The sequence below is a fragment of the Martes martes genome, assembly GCF_963455335.1.
Source record: "Martes martes genome assembly, chromosome: 14".
Classification (NCBI taxonomy): Eukaryota; Metazoa; Chordata; class Mammalia; order Carnivora; family Mustelidae; genus Martes; species Martes martes.
The window spans coordinates 77,008,767-77,026,753 of NC_137902.1; the positions used below are offsets into that span (position 1 = coordinate 77,008,767).

The 17,987-nt window shown below is 40.8% G+C and overlaps 1 protein-coding gene across 1 annotated transcript in view; it reads right to left on the reverse strand.

Moving 5' to 3' along the window:
* Positions 1 to 587: 587 nt before the first annotated feature.
* Positions 588 to 17,987, reverse strand: part of RYR2 (ryanodine receptor 2) — a gene marked incomplete at its 5' end in the record, with an annotated part of 631,749 nt that continues 614,349 nt past the window's right edge. The window contains 5 exons of the mRNA XM_080822946.1: positions 588 to 2,023; positions 2,757 to 2,808; positions 3,762 to 3,862; positions 5,560 to 5,624; positions 7,113 to 7,269. Coding sequence (XP_080679072.1) covers positions 1,928 to 2,023; positions 2,757 to 2,808; positions 3,762 to 3,862; positions 5,560 to 5,624; positions 7,113 to 7,269 — 471 coding nt within the window. The 3' untranslated portion in view covers positions 588 to 1,927. The remainder of the gene's footprint in view (positions 2,024 to 2,756; positions 2,809 to 3,761; positions 3,863 to 5,559; positions 5,625 to 7,112; positions 7,270 to 17,987) is intronic.

A 17,987-nucleotide genomic window follows, 5' to 3' on the forward strand; every position in this document is an offset into this window, starting at 1 on the left:
ATGGAACTGATCTATTTTATTCAGACTCCTCAGAATCTAAGAGCACCTCCTTAGGCTCAGGAGTTCCCATGGTGTGGACAAATTGGTTCCATTCTTTCTCCCAAATAAAAGTGATACCAAAAGACAAATGCAAAATCTAGGTACCACAGCCCTCATGTTGAGTCAGTAAGGTGTTTGAGTGTTTAATACACCACTTCCTAGTGTACCAGTCCTCTTTCATATGAAGGCAGGAAGTGAACCCCTACTATTACAGGGAAACAAATTTGCCCTGAGCAAGGGAGAACCTTCTAGAATGAGAGCTGTGTAACATTTAAAATGATTTGGGAAAGAGTGATTTTTCTGTCGGTGGTGTTTAAGGAACTCAGGATGGCCCCAAGTCAGGGAAATGACAGGGGTGGAGGGAGGTGATTCAAACTGCCTGCTGACTGAGGTTCTGTAATCCTAAACCAGGGGACTTGTCAGCCACCCGGAAATCTGCAGGTGTTAAAGGCTTTAGGGCGGGGTTTGCATTGCCCTTAGACTAACCCCCCCCTCAGGTTATTATAAAGCTTCCCCACTGTAAGTGAAATGGGAAAAGAAGAGAGTGAGAATGTTAGTTAAATAGTTTAATCAGAGCAGTTTTACAATTCTAAAATTAACAAGCAGACTTGTAATAAAAGATTAGCTCCAATGTTTGCAAAATGATCTTGCTTCCATTCTGAATCTCTTTTTTATTTGTAAAGATAAGCATTACATTTAAAAGGACTCAAAATGGAGTAATTGATAATTATCATCCGTGTTTTTTGATGCAACTGATGAAATCCCTGAATGGATATTGCTTCAGCTTTGATATTAAAAAAATGGCCTGACAAGAAGTCCTTAATCAGCAACTGATCACAGGTGGCCAAAAGAAAGAAAAACCCAAAACTACTGTCAAGTTCATAATGTATCACATTGTTGGTGGATGACACTGGCTCCAAATATACAAGTAAGCCCACGACACTTTATTACTATGAATATAATTATCATGAAAGTTCTCTCACGTTGATCAACTTGCTTCTGGAGGTTTTCTTTGTTCTTTTAAACTTGCATAATAAACATGCAATGAATTATTTCTTTTGAAAGTATATTTTTTTGCAGTCTTTTTGTTTTCATACAAAGATTTCATAAAGTTGCAGTGTTGCATCAGAGCATTACCAAAATAAGAGCAGGAGCACATGGGGAGGGTAAATGTGAATTTAGCGAATGAGAAGAGCCTCCTCTAGTCCTGAGACAGGCCACCCGTCTTTTTTGTTTAAAAGGTGCGCACAAACTGCTTTTCTTACCCTCCCCCACCAGAGAAAAGAATAAAGAAAAAAAAAAACACAAAATCAATCTAACTAAGGAAAGAAAAAAATCGACATAAAGAAAATAAAGATGTTTTTTCATGCACATATCTTCTGCATAGCTCAACCCACATATAGTAAGGCACTATTTCCCTTCGTAACTGGTGTCCACAGCAATCTCTTAAGTGCTACAGTGCTCTGTGACCATCAGAGAGTTCCTTTCAGGATGGTGAAATAAAGAGGCCGGATGAGTGTGGCTGTTATGCTTCTCTGTGACTGTCCCAAAGCTCAAGGGGACTTCCAGGAGTCTCGGAAGGAAATTGGTCTGTTGGCATTATGATCGAGAGTGTCCGAAACGGTGTTCTTTCCACAGTTCCTAGTTTGTCTGTGTAGGAGTTTAGGTTATTCTTCAGTCTTTATTCTCAAAGAAAATACAGAAGGTGGGGGGGAAAGCATGGTTAGGTCTTCAGAAACAGAGTTCACTGCTCCCAGAAAGAAGAGAATGCTGGCAATTCACAAATTCAGCAGGATGTTTCCAAGAGAGCAGAGACAGAGGGAGAGAGACCGAGACAGAAAGAGTGAATGTGTATGTTTTGGTTTTCAGAGGTGATCTGAGTCTGAGTTTAATTTAGCTGGTCCTCATACTGTTTCCGGAAACAGTCCCCTGCTGGGAAAAATTCCCAGCACCTTTCTTGATACATCTTCCAGACATAAGATTCCTGGAAAAGTAAAGGAAATGTATTAACATCAGGTCTTTCCCCGGAATCTGGGCATCACCACAAAACAGAAGACAGAAAGAAGCGCAAATTTGTTGCATGTATATATCTAGGTAACTGTGTAGTTACGCATAATTTACATGATTGGAAAAGCCCATATTCATTTAGAGAGTTCTTAACCATACCAGACCTCACTTCTGTTCATAATCAGTCTTCATCTGGACCATAATCTAATTATGATTAAAAGAACTCTTAAAATCATATATCACAAATAAGTTTTTTTTTAAGACATTACTATTATTAATTGTATCCTTCAAATTCAAACTATTAACAACTGGAGGCAAATATCTGCAGAGGGAGAATTTCAAATACTTAAGGAGAACTTTAGACATTTCATACAAAATTATTTTTAACTGACCCTAATAATGTGGGTTGAAGTTCGTCTGAAATCATCTGCTGATTAAGCAATCAAAGACATTATACTTAGCAAACCCCAAACTCAGCATGTTGAGCTAATAAAAGCTTAAAATTTTTATGTGAACTTACTATTTTACCCTTTCTACAAAGGTGATTTTTGCACACTCGTCCAGGATAACAGGGATTTCTTTAGTAAAATACTGCGACTAATATCTGAAAGTAATTCCAACTCTTTGTATTTCATGCACACATATGCCCACCGTGTATGGATTCTCTGTCACTTCTTTCAGAAGATGGTGTGTGGTCACTGTTTACCTACCTGTCCTGTGTGCTCTGTTTCATCTTTGTTTATGAGATACATCAGAAAAAACCTACAGATACAGAGAGACTAATCAGAAATGGATGGAATGGAAATGTCAGCATACACAGATACTTCTGATTGGGCTACAAGCTAACTCTTCACACTGTCGGGAGGCCAAAGAAATGGAACAAATGGCAAGGCAAAAAAACAAAACAAAAAACATGCCATGGGAACCAAAAACTTAAACTTTTTTAAAAGTATTTTTTCAGAGGAGCTAAAATGTGTGCACAGATCATGTTGTTCCTCTTGGGAGCTGCTATCTGCCAAGCTTGGTGCCAGATCCCACCTTCAAGCGTATCAATATTATTCACTCAGAGGCCAGGAATTCCAATCCCCACTTAGAAAACCAGGGATCAAAAAGTTTAAATAACTTGCCAAATGCCTCATGGCTGTGAATTCCAAAGCCTGTCCCCCCCCCCCCCCTTTTGCTACAGTGCTACTCTGCGTCTCTTCTGTTTGATACTAAAACTGGGTTAGAAAGTAAGAATTCTATTTTACCAAACTGCAGTTTGGGCTAGTTGTAAGCAAAAGATTTCTATGTGGTTTTTTTTAAAATGCAGCTTTTGACTCTGTTAAAATATAGTGCCTAAAGAGATAATAGTGCCTCAAGAGATCTTTAGGTTCTCAGAAAAGAAAAATGGAGATTTATAGATCTCTAGGAAGCAGCTGGAGTCTTCCTACTTGAAATGGGAAACATGGCCAATGCTCTCTGAGAGGCTAAGCATGTATTCCACTTATTCGAATTTTTCCATCTTTCCATTTCATGTTCTAGAAGGTATCGTTCACATGAACGGCTGCAGGTTCTTTTCTTAGGTGAACCTCCTCTTGGGGATAAGAGAACCACTAGCTGTGGGTCTTTCTCTCAAAGCCTGAGCCCAGTTGTATAAAGAAAAGGAAGCCATAGCTCTCTTCCGTTTCTGAGAGACAGGGAGAGGCTGAAGAGTCCAAGACAGGCACACTCACAGGTAATTGGCCAGATTGTGTTCCTGTAAAGTGTGAGTTTCAAAGCCGTGTGGTACTGTGTCGAAGTAATCGTTGCCTATCCCACAGATAAAGCATTTGGTCTAGAAGACAAAGGGAAATATTAACATGTCAGATATCAAAAAGCAAAACAAAGGAACACACAACTCACCAATGGGGCAGCTGTTTGGTTTACTCAGTATTGTATAAGGTCATGAGGGAAGACTGCACCAAGCACATGAGTATTAATGTAACTGTGGCCTCAACTGTATCTTGCTGGAGGCTTAAAGGACATAGGTACCAGCGACAAGTAACAGATGGAGAAAGAAGGGTCCATAGTGATGGCGGTAAAGCTCTGTCTCTTCCTTATTTTCTCTACCCTAAGTGAGGATGGCCAAGACTTAGCCATCACTCTTGTTCATGACATTGACTGAAATTAGGTAGGCAGGACTCAGTGTGTCCTCGACTGAGACCACAAACTTGGTACCTACCTGAACAAAGTCTGATGACCCAGGGGAGAAAGGTACACATGACTCACATTTGGGGAGGGCCAAATCAAATACCAGGCTGTGGGGTGTTCAGTCCATGCCTGAGAGGGTCTGCCGTGTGCCAGGCACCGTGCTAGATACAGAATTAACCAGTGAACAGCTACTGGGGTAACTTTCTACTCTAGGGATGGGATGCTGCTCCTTCTGCTCCCTGCTCGTTCGCACCACATCTCTTAGAGTGGTACCTGCTTAGGTCTGCCGTCCACAAGACTGGCATGCAAGACCCCCTGAGAAGCAGGCTTTCTGTTTTATTATTAGCATTTTTTATGTATCAACTGGAGTGAATTTAATCATTGTGGCCTTCATGTGGCTCCAGATGCTCATCTTCCTTGCAAATTAGAAACTGTTTAATACCACTGAAGGTATGTTTACAATGCCTTAGATTTTAGGGCCTCGACTAGAGATGATTTAAGATAATTTATTTAATTCTCTCTGCCTTATTGATCAATGACTGTGGACAGCGATAAGCCACATTCAGCAGTAGGTCTTTACGGCACTCGATGTCTTAACTACATGGGCTCACACATAACAACTCACCCATGGACCTGCCCTTCCTCTTTGTTACCTCTCGTAGTTACTCTGGGTGTAACTGAGCCACCATCTGTCTGGTAGCTCACGCTAGAAATCCAGGTATCGTTCCTGCTTGCTCCAAACCCCTTGTTCTCTGCATCTCGCCAATCACCCACTTGTCATGCCAACTCCAAAGTACTGCTTGAATCCGTCTGGCCCCTACATCTTTGATTTCTTAGCAGGAGCCTCATAATCTCCTGCCCCAAAAAATGCTCACAGCCTGCTCCTCTGCCCCTGATCTTCCCAGTTGCTAATGTACTCCCTATGTTTTAAACCATAGTAATCTTTGCAAAATGTAAACCCCCGTCATAAAACCCATTTCTGGTTTTCCACAGCCTCTAAGTTCTATAAAGTTCTCCTCTGAGTTATTACAAAGGGCTCAACATAGGCTCTGCAGTTGCCTGTTTACTTGCCAGTGAATCCATCATTTTGAATGGGTGGTTCTCCCACTCCTTGAGGGGCTGATGGTGCCTTATTACTTTGCACACACCTGGAGCCCCACAGTTCCCACCTAGCAAACTGGTCAGTGGTATGCACTGCCTGGATCGGAAGCAGGCTAAGGCAGTCCCCTGTTGCTTATGTCCTCCACCTACTTTATCCCACATTCATGATTCTTGGATAAAGACAGTAGGGGAAACAAGTGCCCACAGCAACAAAGCCATGCCAGCCACAGAAAGACTCACCTCCATGTCTTCTTTGACTTGCTCCTGTTGGTCTCTTAGTTCTCCAAAAGCATCAATAATTAAACCTAGTGTTCAATAAAAACACACTCTAATCTTTATCAACCAGAGAAGAATAATTAAATTCACAGCCCCCTGGCTAATCCTTCCAAGGACAGGGAAAATATACAGCCGTGCCGGGAGAGGCTCAGAGTGTGGCACAAGTTGTGAGCACACACCCGATACTCCTCCCAGGGCAGCAGCCTTTTCTCTGGGGGCAGGAAAGGGGTTTCAAATGAAGGGACAGAGCAGGAAAAACCCTCTGTTACCTTGGCACATACAGAGGATATGTTTTCTGCTACTTCACTGTGAGAAAGAGCACTTGTGATTTCTGGTTGGAAAGTGCCAAAAACTGCACTAATGAGATTTTCAAGTACCAATTTGGAAATCAAACATTACCATATTAACTGAGGAACGTGCCTCAAATCATTCTTTTCACAAATTCCTGACAGATAAACTCACCAGCACATTATTAACCGTGTCAGCCAGAAATTAACTTGCCCTGCGCTGTTTTCCCTCAGACCCTTTTCTTTCTTGGACTCACGGGCTGCACCTCTTCCAAGGGATTTATGAGTTTGCTCTCTTATGAAACACATCATTGTTACACTCAATGAAGACAGAAAGGATGGATTATGAATCCTTTAAACTTGGTGTACTTTACTGGAAAAAAATTACAGTACCGTTTTGTGCCTGTACAACCTGGAGGATAGTATCATGTTCACAGACATTTAATTCAAGCCAGGATCAGGGATGAACAGAAAGAGATAAGTAAGAGTGATTTTTCTGAGAAAGGAAAACACCACATTGCAAGTGTCCCTGAAGTGAAAGGAAGAACTAGGGGTCAGTATGGCATTCTGCTTTTCAGTGAGGGCTCTGGGTCCAGACACCCTGCCTGGGTTTGGATTCCAGCCCTGACACTTCTTAACTGTGTCCTTTGGCCAAGTTACTTACACTTGTTATGGCTCAGTTTCTGGAAATGTAAAAACCACCATTCTCACTGGGTGCATGAGGGTAGAGTTAATACCTGTGGCAGGCACGTAACAGATATCCAACAATGGTAGCCTTCGGATTATTTAGGAAGCACAATCGTGCATTAGGTACTATCTGGATACTTGTGTATAAATATCACTTCTTTTAAAAGAAAAAAAAAACCTTTTCAATAATCTACTGTAGCTTAGAGATTTATATAATTTGCATTTGAAAGATCCAAAGGAGTTACACTGCTCACCCACCCAACACTGCGTCAGTAAGTGGCAGGGCAGAGAGTCAAACTGAGGGAAGTGATTCTTTTATCAGGTTATAGGAAAAGAGCCCCATACCTATCTTCCCCTACACCCAGGGTCCCATGCTTCTTTGATTTTCCTTCTACAGACTTTGAATGAAGAAATCCTGAAAGGAAAAATTCTATTTGGCTTTTGCAGAGAGCACTTGACTTTCCTACTCTACCTTAATGTTACTTAAACAACAGGTGGCTCAAATTCTAGATCCTCTGGTGCTTCAGTGAAAACAATGCTTACCTTGTATTATGGCCAAGAGAATGACAATCACAAAGAAGAAGAAGGTGATGTCAAAGATGATTCGATAGATTTCATATTCGTCGCCTGCTGGGTCTTCGATTTCATCACCGATCCCTCCTCCAGCACGTACCCCGACATACATGTGGAACATGTAGCACTGGAAAGGAGAGAAACAGTCACTGCTTGAGGAACACTGCAAAGCTAAGATTCTCCCTCTAGTTCCTAATCCTCACTCTGGAAATGGTGAGAATCTTTGCATTCTACATTGCCTCTTTTTGTTTCAGTTTCTGTGATTGTGATGCAGATACTTGGCTCCTACACTCTGCTGCCTTTTAAACAAAACTCCACACTGCACACTTTGCTTAGCACCTTCTGTCACACTTTGCAGAGAATGAAAAATACCTCACCAGCATCTGGCATAAGGTGATCCTATTAAGATCACATTAAAGTCCACAAATCTAAGTTTAATCACTCTGTTCATGTTTTTAGCATAATAGACATAGGAAGGAGGAAGTAAAAGTAAATATATAATCTGATGGAATCTCAGAAATTTAAACTAGAAAAAAACAAACTCCATAACCCTCACCATCCCCTCATCTGTCATGTATGGAATGTGATGCTGAAATTTTTCTACTCAAATGTGAATAATAATGGAGAGGAGAGGCAGGGAGGAAGTAACAGCTCATTGTTTTAAGTGTGAAACATTAAAGCAACCAGTAATAAGTACAGCTTCAAGTGTTTGCTGCAGAACAGGGGGGGTTTCTCAGCATCAGCCCCGTTGACATTCTGGGCCAGATCAGTCTTTGTGTGGGGTCGGTCCTATACATCATAGGATATTTTTTTTCATCATGGGATATTTTAGAAGGATCTCTAGCCTCCACCCACTCAATGCCAGTCGCACCCCATCCTGCAGATAACCAAAAGTGTCTGCAGACATTGCCAGGTGTCCCCTGGGGGGCAAAATCAGAAGTTGAGAATCAGTGGCTGTAAGCATCCATGGTTGATCTTTATTCAGGATAAGTTCATACTCTCCATGTTGGGGCCTCAGATATAGTGACACTTAACCCCTCTCTGGTGATCAGTCATGGCTCCCAAACCACCCTCCATCCTAACCATGCCCCTCAGATAAACTATCCCAGATTCTAGATCTTGGTTTGCACATGCTCCTTACCTTGAAAAATCGTTCCACATTTTTTTTTTCCAAAGATTTTCAAAGATTTTATTTATTTATTTGACAGATCACAAGTAGGCAGAGAGTTAGGCAGAGAGAGAGAGGAAGGGAAGCAGGCTCCCTGCTGAGCAGTGAGCCCGATGTGGGGCTCGATCCCAGGACCCTGGGATCATGACCTGAGCCGAAGGCAGAGGCTTTAACCCACTGAGCCACCCAGGTGCCCCTCATTCTACATTCTTATGCATTCCTTTCATCCCTGCGACCCTCAGTGAATAACCCTTCCTCCAAGAGACCTTCTTAAACTGTTCCAGACACTCTGATTTACCCAACTGATGTCACCCACCAGTGCAAGACACATTTACCCACTGTCTGCCATAATGAAGGGAGCAAAGGCCTTGAAAGTGTTCTCTTGGGGAGACATCACAATCCCCTGATTTTCTTCTACATTTCTGGCCATTCCTTCTCAGCCTCCTTGGCCACTTCTTCATCTCCCTGTCTTTTCATGAACCAGTGCCCTAGCACTGGGTTCTCTGACCTCTGTTCATTTAGGACACTTCCTAGGGGAGTGTGCCCAGGTTCATACTTAAGTTCTCATCTCTGTGCTAATTACTTAAAAACATTTCTGTTTACATCATGGGTCTCCTTCCTGAATTCATCCAGACTTGGATCTCCAATTCACCTAGTTTTGATGCTTTATGATCTCTCTCACTCAACTAGAATTGGCTTCATTACAAGAACTATTTTGGTTACTGCTCTATTATCAGTTCCTAGAAGAAGGTCCAGCACATGACAGGAACTTATAAATCACTTGTGGGATGAACGAGGAGTGAAAAATCATGACTGATCAGTGTTCTCATGGAGACTTCACTGCCTCAACCTATAAACCTCAAATTCTCAGATCACCTTAAAAAGCACAAAGTGCAGTCATAGAACCGGCAGCAAGGGGACACCACAATGCTCAATAGTTCATCAGCTTATAGTGATAGATATAGCTAAAAAGTTTCCTGGGTCAGATGCCTGGAATTTAATGAACAAAATTAAAAAAAAAAAATGGGTCACTCAGAAAGGAAGTTTGTCAGTCTGGCACACAATGAACAGAGTGTATCACAAGGCAGCTCTACACCCACCCCTACCCCCAGCCAACCAAGAACTGTTCTGGAGCTCAGGTATGGGGCCGCTCTTGCAGGGAGGCCTGGAAAGTCATTCTTTAGAGCCCAATGAGACCAGTGGTGCCTAAACTAAACTACGCATCTGGATCATCTAGAGGCATAAACACTGGGGATTCCTGGTACCCCCTACTGAACTAAACTCTGGAAGTAAAATTTTGAAGACTGTCTCTTAAAAAAATATCCCTTGGGACATTGCATTAATTTCCAATAACTGTCTAAAACAGTGCTTGAAACTCAGAACAGTGGATCTATAGGAAGAGGAAATTTTCACTCTATACTCTTGCATACTGCTAGGATTATTTTTACCATAAGCATTTTTATTAAGAAAAAAGATCAGGCTGTATATTTTTCTCTAAATCTGTCTTCATATGTGCTTAGTTGTGGGCATGGGAAATAATTATTGCAGCTGCCTACTCTTTACTTGGTGAACTAACATAGGCCATCCTTTCCTGGCTTCACCATACTTAGCCAGGTATGTAACTCCTGTGTGGGCTGGAGACTCAGTTCTGACACTCTGCCTGGCTCTGGTCTAGCACTTCTCCATATCCAGTTCTGGCCCTTTGGCTCCCACACTCCTGCTATATCCATATTGGGCCAACAGTGTAACACTGCAATGCCCCATCCAGGTTCTGGAATGTCCTAGCTCTCCAAGTCCTGCTTCTTTGACAAGTAGGGGATGAAGATCATCTAGTTCCTTCCTTTTGCTAAATCTTGCTAACCAAGACTTTGGATTATAATTTGGCTTCCAACATAGAGTTTGTGTTGACTTGTGGCACAAACTCTTAACAAGTAGGATGTTGGTATTCTGACTCACACTTCTGACTCTTAGGAGCCTGGTTAATTTGAGTCTTTCCTCAAACAAATGGTTCATTTTTATTTTGTAGACATGCACAGCTGGAGACAAGACCATGGAATGACGCTAAATTACCAAAGTCTACTATTTACTATTCTCAGATTTTCAGATCTCATTCATCTAGCCTCTCCCAGCAATAGCCCTGTCTCTCTGCTCACCTTCATTCTGTGGCAACTCTGATGCCAGAAAAGGCATTCACCAGCAATAAAGACTTATGGTCATGCTGAAAAGATAAGTAGTCTTAAGGATTTAATTATTTAGGCTTAATAAGATAGTACATTTTAAAAGAATAAAATGCATGGTTCACTTGTGGGATTTTTGATACTGATTTTACCAACCTTAACCTTCACTACCTGCTGAAATAGCCGGTAGATGGCTGCTAGGGTGGACTGTGAGATAGTGTGGTAAACACCCAGAAACATGGGGCAATCAAGCTTTTAGTTGTCAGGTTCTCATTCTGCTTCTGAAAACAGGAAACCTCTTGTTCAGCTTCCTTTTCATAAAATCAGCTCAAACCTGGAGAATGGGAAGTAATTCCAGGAGACAAACAGATATACTTTGTTCAGAGAATCTGAGTCACAAGGAAGGAGGGTGCCTGGCACTACAAACACTGGACACAGTTGTTTCTCAAGATTTACTATTCTATGGCTTCTGTCACCAGTCACTCATCTCAGTGGCTTCATTCCGGGGTTAAGCACTTGTTTGCAACAGCTGTAGGAAACACAGGAGAAACAGTTCCTGGTGGACTGGTGAAGATCTTTATAAGATCTTTATCCTGATCCAAAAAATGGTGGTGGGGGCAGGCCACGGGGAGAAATAGAGATAGAGACCGAGATTACATGTTGGGAGAGTAAAATAAGTGATTCAGAATAATGGCACCCAGGTGACTCAGTAGGTTAAGCACCCAACTCCGGATTTTGGCTCAGGTCATGATCTTAGGGTCCTAGGATTGAGCCCCATGTAGGACTCCCCATATGAGGTGGGAGGTTTTTGTCTCCTTCTGCCCCTCCCCCCGCTCCCTCTGCTTGCTAGCATGCTCTCATTCTCTAAAATGAATAAATAAATCTTAAAAAACAAAAAAACAAATAAAAAAACCTAAGCTGGTTACTTACCTAGGAGCGACTCCTTATCTCAACCACCTGGAAAGTTTTTTGGTTTTTTGTTTGTTTGTTTGGTTGGTTTTTTCCCCCAAATACACAGGTCTTGACAACTCCCTTGCAGTATCTGATTCAGGGAATCTGGGGTCTTCCCACAGACCTATAGATTCATAAAGAGCTGCCCTGGTGAATCCCGTGTGCCTTGGAAGTTTAGAACCACCCCTTTGGAGATGAATGTCTTTATATATGTCAAGCCAGTCTCCCTGGCTATCTAGCTAAAATCATCTCTCTGCCCAGGACTCTGGAACTTTGGATCATTTTTCACTTTTTCCTCTTACATTCTTGGAGAGGAGGTTCAAATTCTCTCAGGATACTGCTGGCTTAATTAGATTTTCACGCTCAAAACACCAGGCACGGCCGTGCCTTTTTCCCCTGGTGAGCTGTGGGTACTTACTGCAAGGTATGGGTAATATAGAGAGCACAAACGAATATCGCCCTGACATATGTTTGTTGAGGCGGCTCCTAAAGGTGGGAGGAGCAAAAGTCAGCAAGGGTAAACTTTTGGAGCTTTTAAAAGCAATTAAAGAACATTACTCCTGGTTCTGTATATTAGGGACTTTAGGCCTACAGACATGGGAGAAAGTAGGTCATGAATTAAAACTTTTGCATGCTAAAGGAAAACCAATTCCCATTACTATATGGTCTACTTGGACTCTTATCTGCTCCGTTCTGGACCTTTTGCAAACCCCAGTGTCTCAGGTAAAAATTGAAAATGGGGTGGGCCCAGGTGGAACATAAATCAGTATTTAAACTAAGTTATCAGCACTAAATGTAAAACTTACTCTGTCAAGGTTTGCTGAAGGTCAAATAAGCTCATATTATCTCTGTTGGAATTTGTTAACGAAAAGATGACAAACTGATAGTTAATTGTCTTTCTCAAAGTTTTCATGGGTAATTGTTAAGATAGCTTTTGAAGTCTTCGGTAACGTGAAACTTTAGTTTTGCTTGGATGACAAATGAAATTAAATTTGTTGGACAGCTAGGTCTTTTTGAAATGGGATAAAATGCTAAAGCATTGATTACTGGACATAGTTTTGTGCTTTCGACTTATTGCAAAGAACTAAGGATATTTAAATCTGTTGGTAAACATGTTTTATGCTTAACTGATACACAAATTTGACATCTAAAGAATTCTGGTGTAACAGTTCACAGTTGGTTACTCCTTAGTCTTCACTGGAGACTAAGGTTTCTAAAGAGTGCAAAATTGTGCTAACTATAACTAAGACTAATGGAAATAAGGGAATCAACTCTGTATGTGGAAAAGTAGGAGATATGTAAGAAAGATAAGGAATGGGAATGCATTTTTGTTGAACATAAAAGAAGGTAATTTTGTCCTAAATGAGATGGTTGTTTGGAAAGAAATGGCTTGGGACAAAATCTGAATGCAAAGGAAAGTTGTAGAAGGTTTGTGAAGGGAAATCTTTGGAAATGAATTTTAGTTGTGTTCAGGATGGACTAAGATTGAAATGAATGAATTTTAAAGACACTAGTATAAGATTGAAAGTCCGCTTTCGCTCTGTTCAAAAAGACAAAGTATTCTCAATTGTTGTTCTGCTCTTGATAAGAAAATTCTGCAAATAGTTGTTTTCTCTCCTTCCTGCCTAGAAAAACCAGTTACTGTGTCTTGCCTTTATCAGGTTTTAAGGTCCCTGAATTATTTAGGCATGTGCTTTTTAAAACCTCCTAAGGTTTTAACAAACTTCCCCAAGAATTAAATCATGAACAAAGTCTTAATAACTAATTAGGCTTGCTTGTTTGGTATGTAATGTTCTGGTTCTGGCTATTAAAGTGTTATGTGTCACAGAATTAGAGTTTCCTTGTCTAATTATATCATAGTGAACTCTTCTATCAGATCATTAACAATGTTCATTTCTGAGGGGTTTTTTTTGTTGTTGTTGTTTATAATAGTTCTTACTCTCTGGTAAAAATGAGTTTCATTTCAAGGAGAGTCCCATAAAGGACTTTAAGGACAATACAGGTATTCAGTATCTCTAAGATCAGAACTGAAATATTTCCAGAGCTAACTAAAGCTGCATTCAAGCTAAACCAGTATTAGTAACATGGGACTAAATAAAAAGTTTATAGTATTGTGACTCTTGTTTGAAACGTTGCTGGTTCTCTAATGTTTGCTCTTCCAGACTAAGGAAACTTTTTCTTAAGATATCTGTGACTTGCAGAAGTGTAAAAATACTCATTTGTAAACAAATCAAAGCATTCTTTCTCTCTACCCATACCCTCAAATTCAAAGATCTCAGAAGTATTCTTTCTTCCATGATAATCCTGATCATTTGCATGAATTCAGTAAGAATCTGTTCTTGTAACTGGACACCATTGGAAACATGGGTCATTTTACCAAGGCTTTGACTGGAATGTCATATTTGAGAAAGACATGCATAGACTCAGATATGACCCGACAGCTTTAAGGAATTGAGGTTGGCTTTATGAAACCTGGAGCCACAAAGCCCCTTGGAACTGTTGGCCTGATACCTTGTTTACAGGTTCCCATCAGCCTCACCAAGTGAGTAAAGAATGTCACTTTCTCGCAGGTGCAGGAACCTCAGGACATTCTGGGGACCTCAGGAAGAGGAATTCCACCCAAATCCACAGGTGCTGCAGGCATGTCTGATGGCAAATACTTGACTTGGCTTCTGGCCTAGAGCTACTAAAAGTTCAACCTAGAGATTCCTTATAAAGTTCTAGCAAAGCAGATTCTAAAAGATCTGTATGATCACTCACTGTTCTTGCTGAGTTTATGTAAATAATTAGGCCAAGGTTGTTAAAACTTGACTTGTTTTTTCAAATAAACTAGTCCTGATTTGGCTATCTTTGGATATGAGGGCTATTTAAAAGAAAAAAAATGTTTAAAAAACACCCACCTTTGTGGATGTTAAATTCTAGATTTGATTGTCTTTAAATGTTTGTAGTTTACCTAAGCTAGACAACTTGAGGTAAGCTTCACAGAAATTACCACAGTAACTCCTGTATAGACGATCTTTTACTTATTATTCTGTGGGGATAATAACAGAACCCCATGGATACACAATTATTTAAACAGCTGGAAAATGGGATTAATTCCCCAACAATTGTGTAACTCAACTAGCACCCTGACCAATTCTGTGTGGCATGGATAATGAAATTATTCCCTAAAAGCCAGAGCATATCCCACTCCACAGGATTAACAATGGACTTGTGGAGATAATGGATGGCCCCACTTCCTTTATGATTGGATTGGATGATGCACCTGGGGATAGCCTTATCTCCTGAGACAAGGTTTCTCCCACTTGCCACTGATCCTTTGTAATTAGAATATTAACGTTTTACTTCAAACAAAGAGGTCTTGATGGTATTATTCCTTAGTCATATTTATCCTAGAAGCCACCTCTATTGAGGTACAGTTGCAAACAAAGGCTTTAGCTAAGCATAAAACAGCCCTCCTGGTAAAAGGAGCCTCAAAGCTCACTATGGGACAGTCCCTGACTGTAATGACTTCACGTGGGCAGATGATCCTGATGACACACAGAGACACTTTTTTTTTTTTCCCTCCACAGAGATACTTCTTAACTGTCGGTGTTGGATTCAGCTGCCTCCATCTTTTGTAACTCCCCTATACACTCCCTAACTGACCAATGTTGACTCGAGTAGGTAGGGACAACTCTATGCCCTATTCAGCAGGAAGAAGTTACAGAAGATGAGACCTTCCACCTTCAAGAACCATAAAGATTTAAGGTAAAAAAATTGTTCAGGGGGATGATAAGGGAACAAAAGGCAAAAAAGTTTGTTATTATGGTTCTACGTCAAAAATCATCTACTACCGGTCTCTCAGCACAGAAATCAGAACTAAGGACAATGATTATACCTTAATAAATAAGTAAGTAGAGAAAGAAAAAAAGAGAAAGGAAAGGAGGGAGGAAGGAAGAGGGGGAGCCAGCCAAATCTGAAGCATCACCTAGTCTGAAAAACTGTAGCTATAGCGCCACCTGCTGTTAGGTTTGAAACACTGGCAGGTGATCAAGGACCCTGAGAAAACCTAAAATGTTCTTACAATACCCTAGGAAACTAGAAATAACAAAGGCAGTGGAAGCTTAGCATGATGCCCAGAAAGTAGGGCATGAGTGAAGAAAACCTATCTCAAGCCAACACTACTAGTTCTCCCCTGTGAAGACTAAATGCTAGAGGTGGATGTAAAGGAAGGATTCTCCTTTGAGAAGCACATGAAAGAAATCAAACCTGACCACCTCCTACTCCATCCTTCAGCCTTGCTGCCTGCTTCGTTGTGCTAAGCTGTGACTTCTGATGAGCACTACCATAAGTGATCAGTTACATCTTACATGTTGTTGGCTTGTTCACGCCTCACAGCAGGAGTATTAGTAAGAGATTAAAAGACGTTTTGAGACCTAACACTATAAGGGAAATCTAGGTCATGTGGCCTCTGGTGCGACAGTTCTTAAGCACCATCAGCTAGATGGGAGCATGTGCAAAGCTACACAGCCTCTTGTCTGGATGGTCCACTCAACAGCCGCACATAGTTATGACTGAGCTGTTTGTATCATGGCATTGAGTCGTCTTTTTCAAGAAAAATCTAAGAGGTATCCTTGTGGTGCCCCTAACCTCACCCCAGCCAAAGGCAAGACAGAAAGCTTTAGAGATACAACACACACAACAGAGCTGGTCGTAGGTAGTCTCACTTGTACGGGCAGAAACCCCTTCAACCGAGCAAAATCCAGGCTCACTCCTGAGCCCATAGTTGAAAACATCAAGAAGCCTTATTTCTCTTCCTTCTCTATACTTGCCCCATGCAATTTGTAAAGGCAGTTGTCTTCCTAACCCATCTCTTGTTCAAAGCACACCCAGATTCTTCTCATAATAAGTACATTGGCAAAATTCACAAAAGCAGTAGAAACACATACTGAGAGTGATATTCAAAATGTAGTCATCCAAGGATACCATTAGGATAACTGAACAGGTCAAATCTGACTCATGACATTAGAAGGAGAGACCACGATATTGCAGGGGACCCATTGTGGTAGGAGGTTAGGGAATGAAGGCCACACTGTTCCTAATCCCTAAGACAGGTCACTCGATACTACTCCTTGAAGTCATCCTACCTTTCCAGCATTCTTCAGCAATGCATGAGGACCATACCCTTGAGAATGAATGACCTTAGTAAACCTTCTGACCTAAGGAGCGTGGACTTTGAGATTTAACCACTGGAGACAGGGTGGGAGAGGGTTCTCCTGGCAGAGAAATGAATCTCCCTGGAGTCCGTGGAGACACAGTGGCCTGCTGTTAGTACTTACTCCGTTTCTCCTGTGCCTTGTCACCTCCTCCAGTCTTTAGGTCCCCTCCCTGCCTCTAGCCAGCTTCTATCCCTAGGCTTCAGGGTCATCAGGTAGAGAAGCAAAGTGGATACTAAAAGCAGCTCAGAAGAGGAGGTAAAGGATCTCTAAAGTACTGATTGTAAAGTGTTGCACGTTAGTGACTCTGGTGGGTGTTATGCTACCAGTGGTTTGCTCCCTAATCTAGTCCTGCTCCCTGTAGGAACGCTTGATAACAGTTTCCTATGTATTTTTCCTGTGTCCATATTGTAGCATATCTAATATGTACATTCGTGTGTGTGTGTGTGTGTATGTGTAGTGTGTACACACAATTAGGATTTTATGATACTATTGAAGATCCGCTCCCCCTCCACTTAAAAGCAATTTGTATGCTTTTGTATATCAACATGTAGAGATCTTTTATTTTTTATTTTTTTCCATCTTATTTTTAAATAGCTACCTACTTTCCTGTTGTATGGATTTGCCATAAATGACTTAATCAGGACTCTATTGATAATTGTGGTAGCAGCAAGTATCCTTGGACATACAGGAGCATATTCGTAAATAAACATTTACATCAATACTAGTAGTGGAACTGAGGTAAGTACAATTAAAAATGTGAGAGCAACATTGCAAAATTTCTCAAATCATTGTCTTGATTTAAATTCCCAACACGTGTTTATGAAAGTGCCAGTTTTCCCATCAATATCACAACTGTGGATGTTAACAGACTTTAATATTTTGCAAACCTGATAGGTAAAAAGGGGCGGCCAGTTGTTCTGATTCACATTTCTTTAATTACAACAGAGGGTAAGCATTTTCCCAATTTATAAGCTGATTGAATTTTACCATGAGTTGTCTAGACAGAGTCTGTTCATTTTTCTATTGGCTTGTTTATTTCCTAGTGATGTAATAAGGACTCAGTAAATTAAGGACACTGGCCCTTTGTTATAGTGTTGAGTATATTTTTCTCAGTTTCTCATTTGTCTTTAATAGTTTGCTTATAGTTGATCCTTTTTAAAGTAAGTTTTTAGGCTTCCTGGCATCTCAGGTTTTATGTCATACTCAGAAATACCATTTCCCACTTAAAAATTGTTGTTATGATTTCAAAAGTCAAATTCTAATTTTTTTTGCATTAAAATATTTGTTCTGTTCAGAATTTATTTTTTATTTAAAGAATTAGGCTGATACCAATTTTCAATCAAAATTT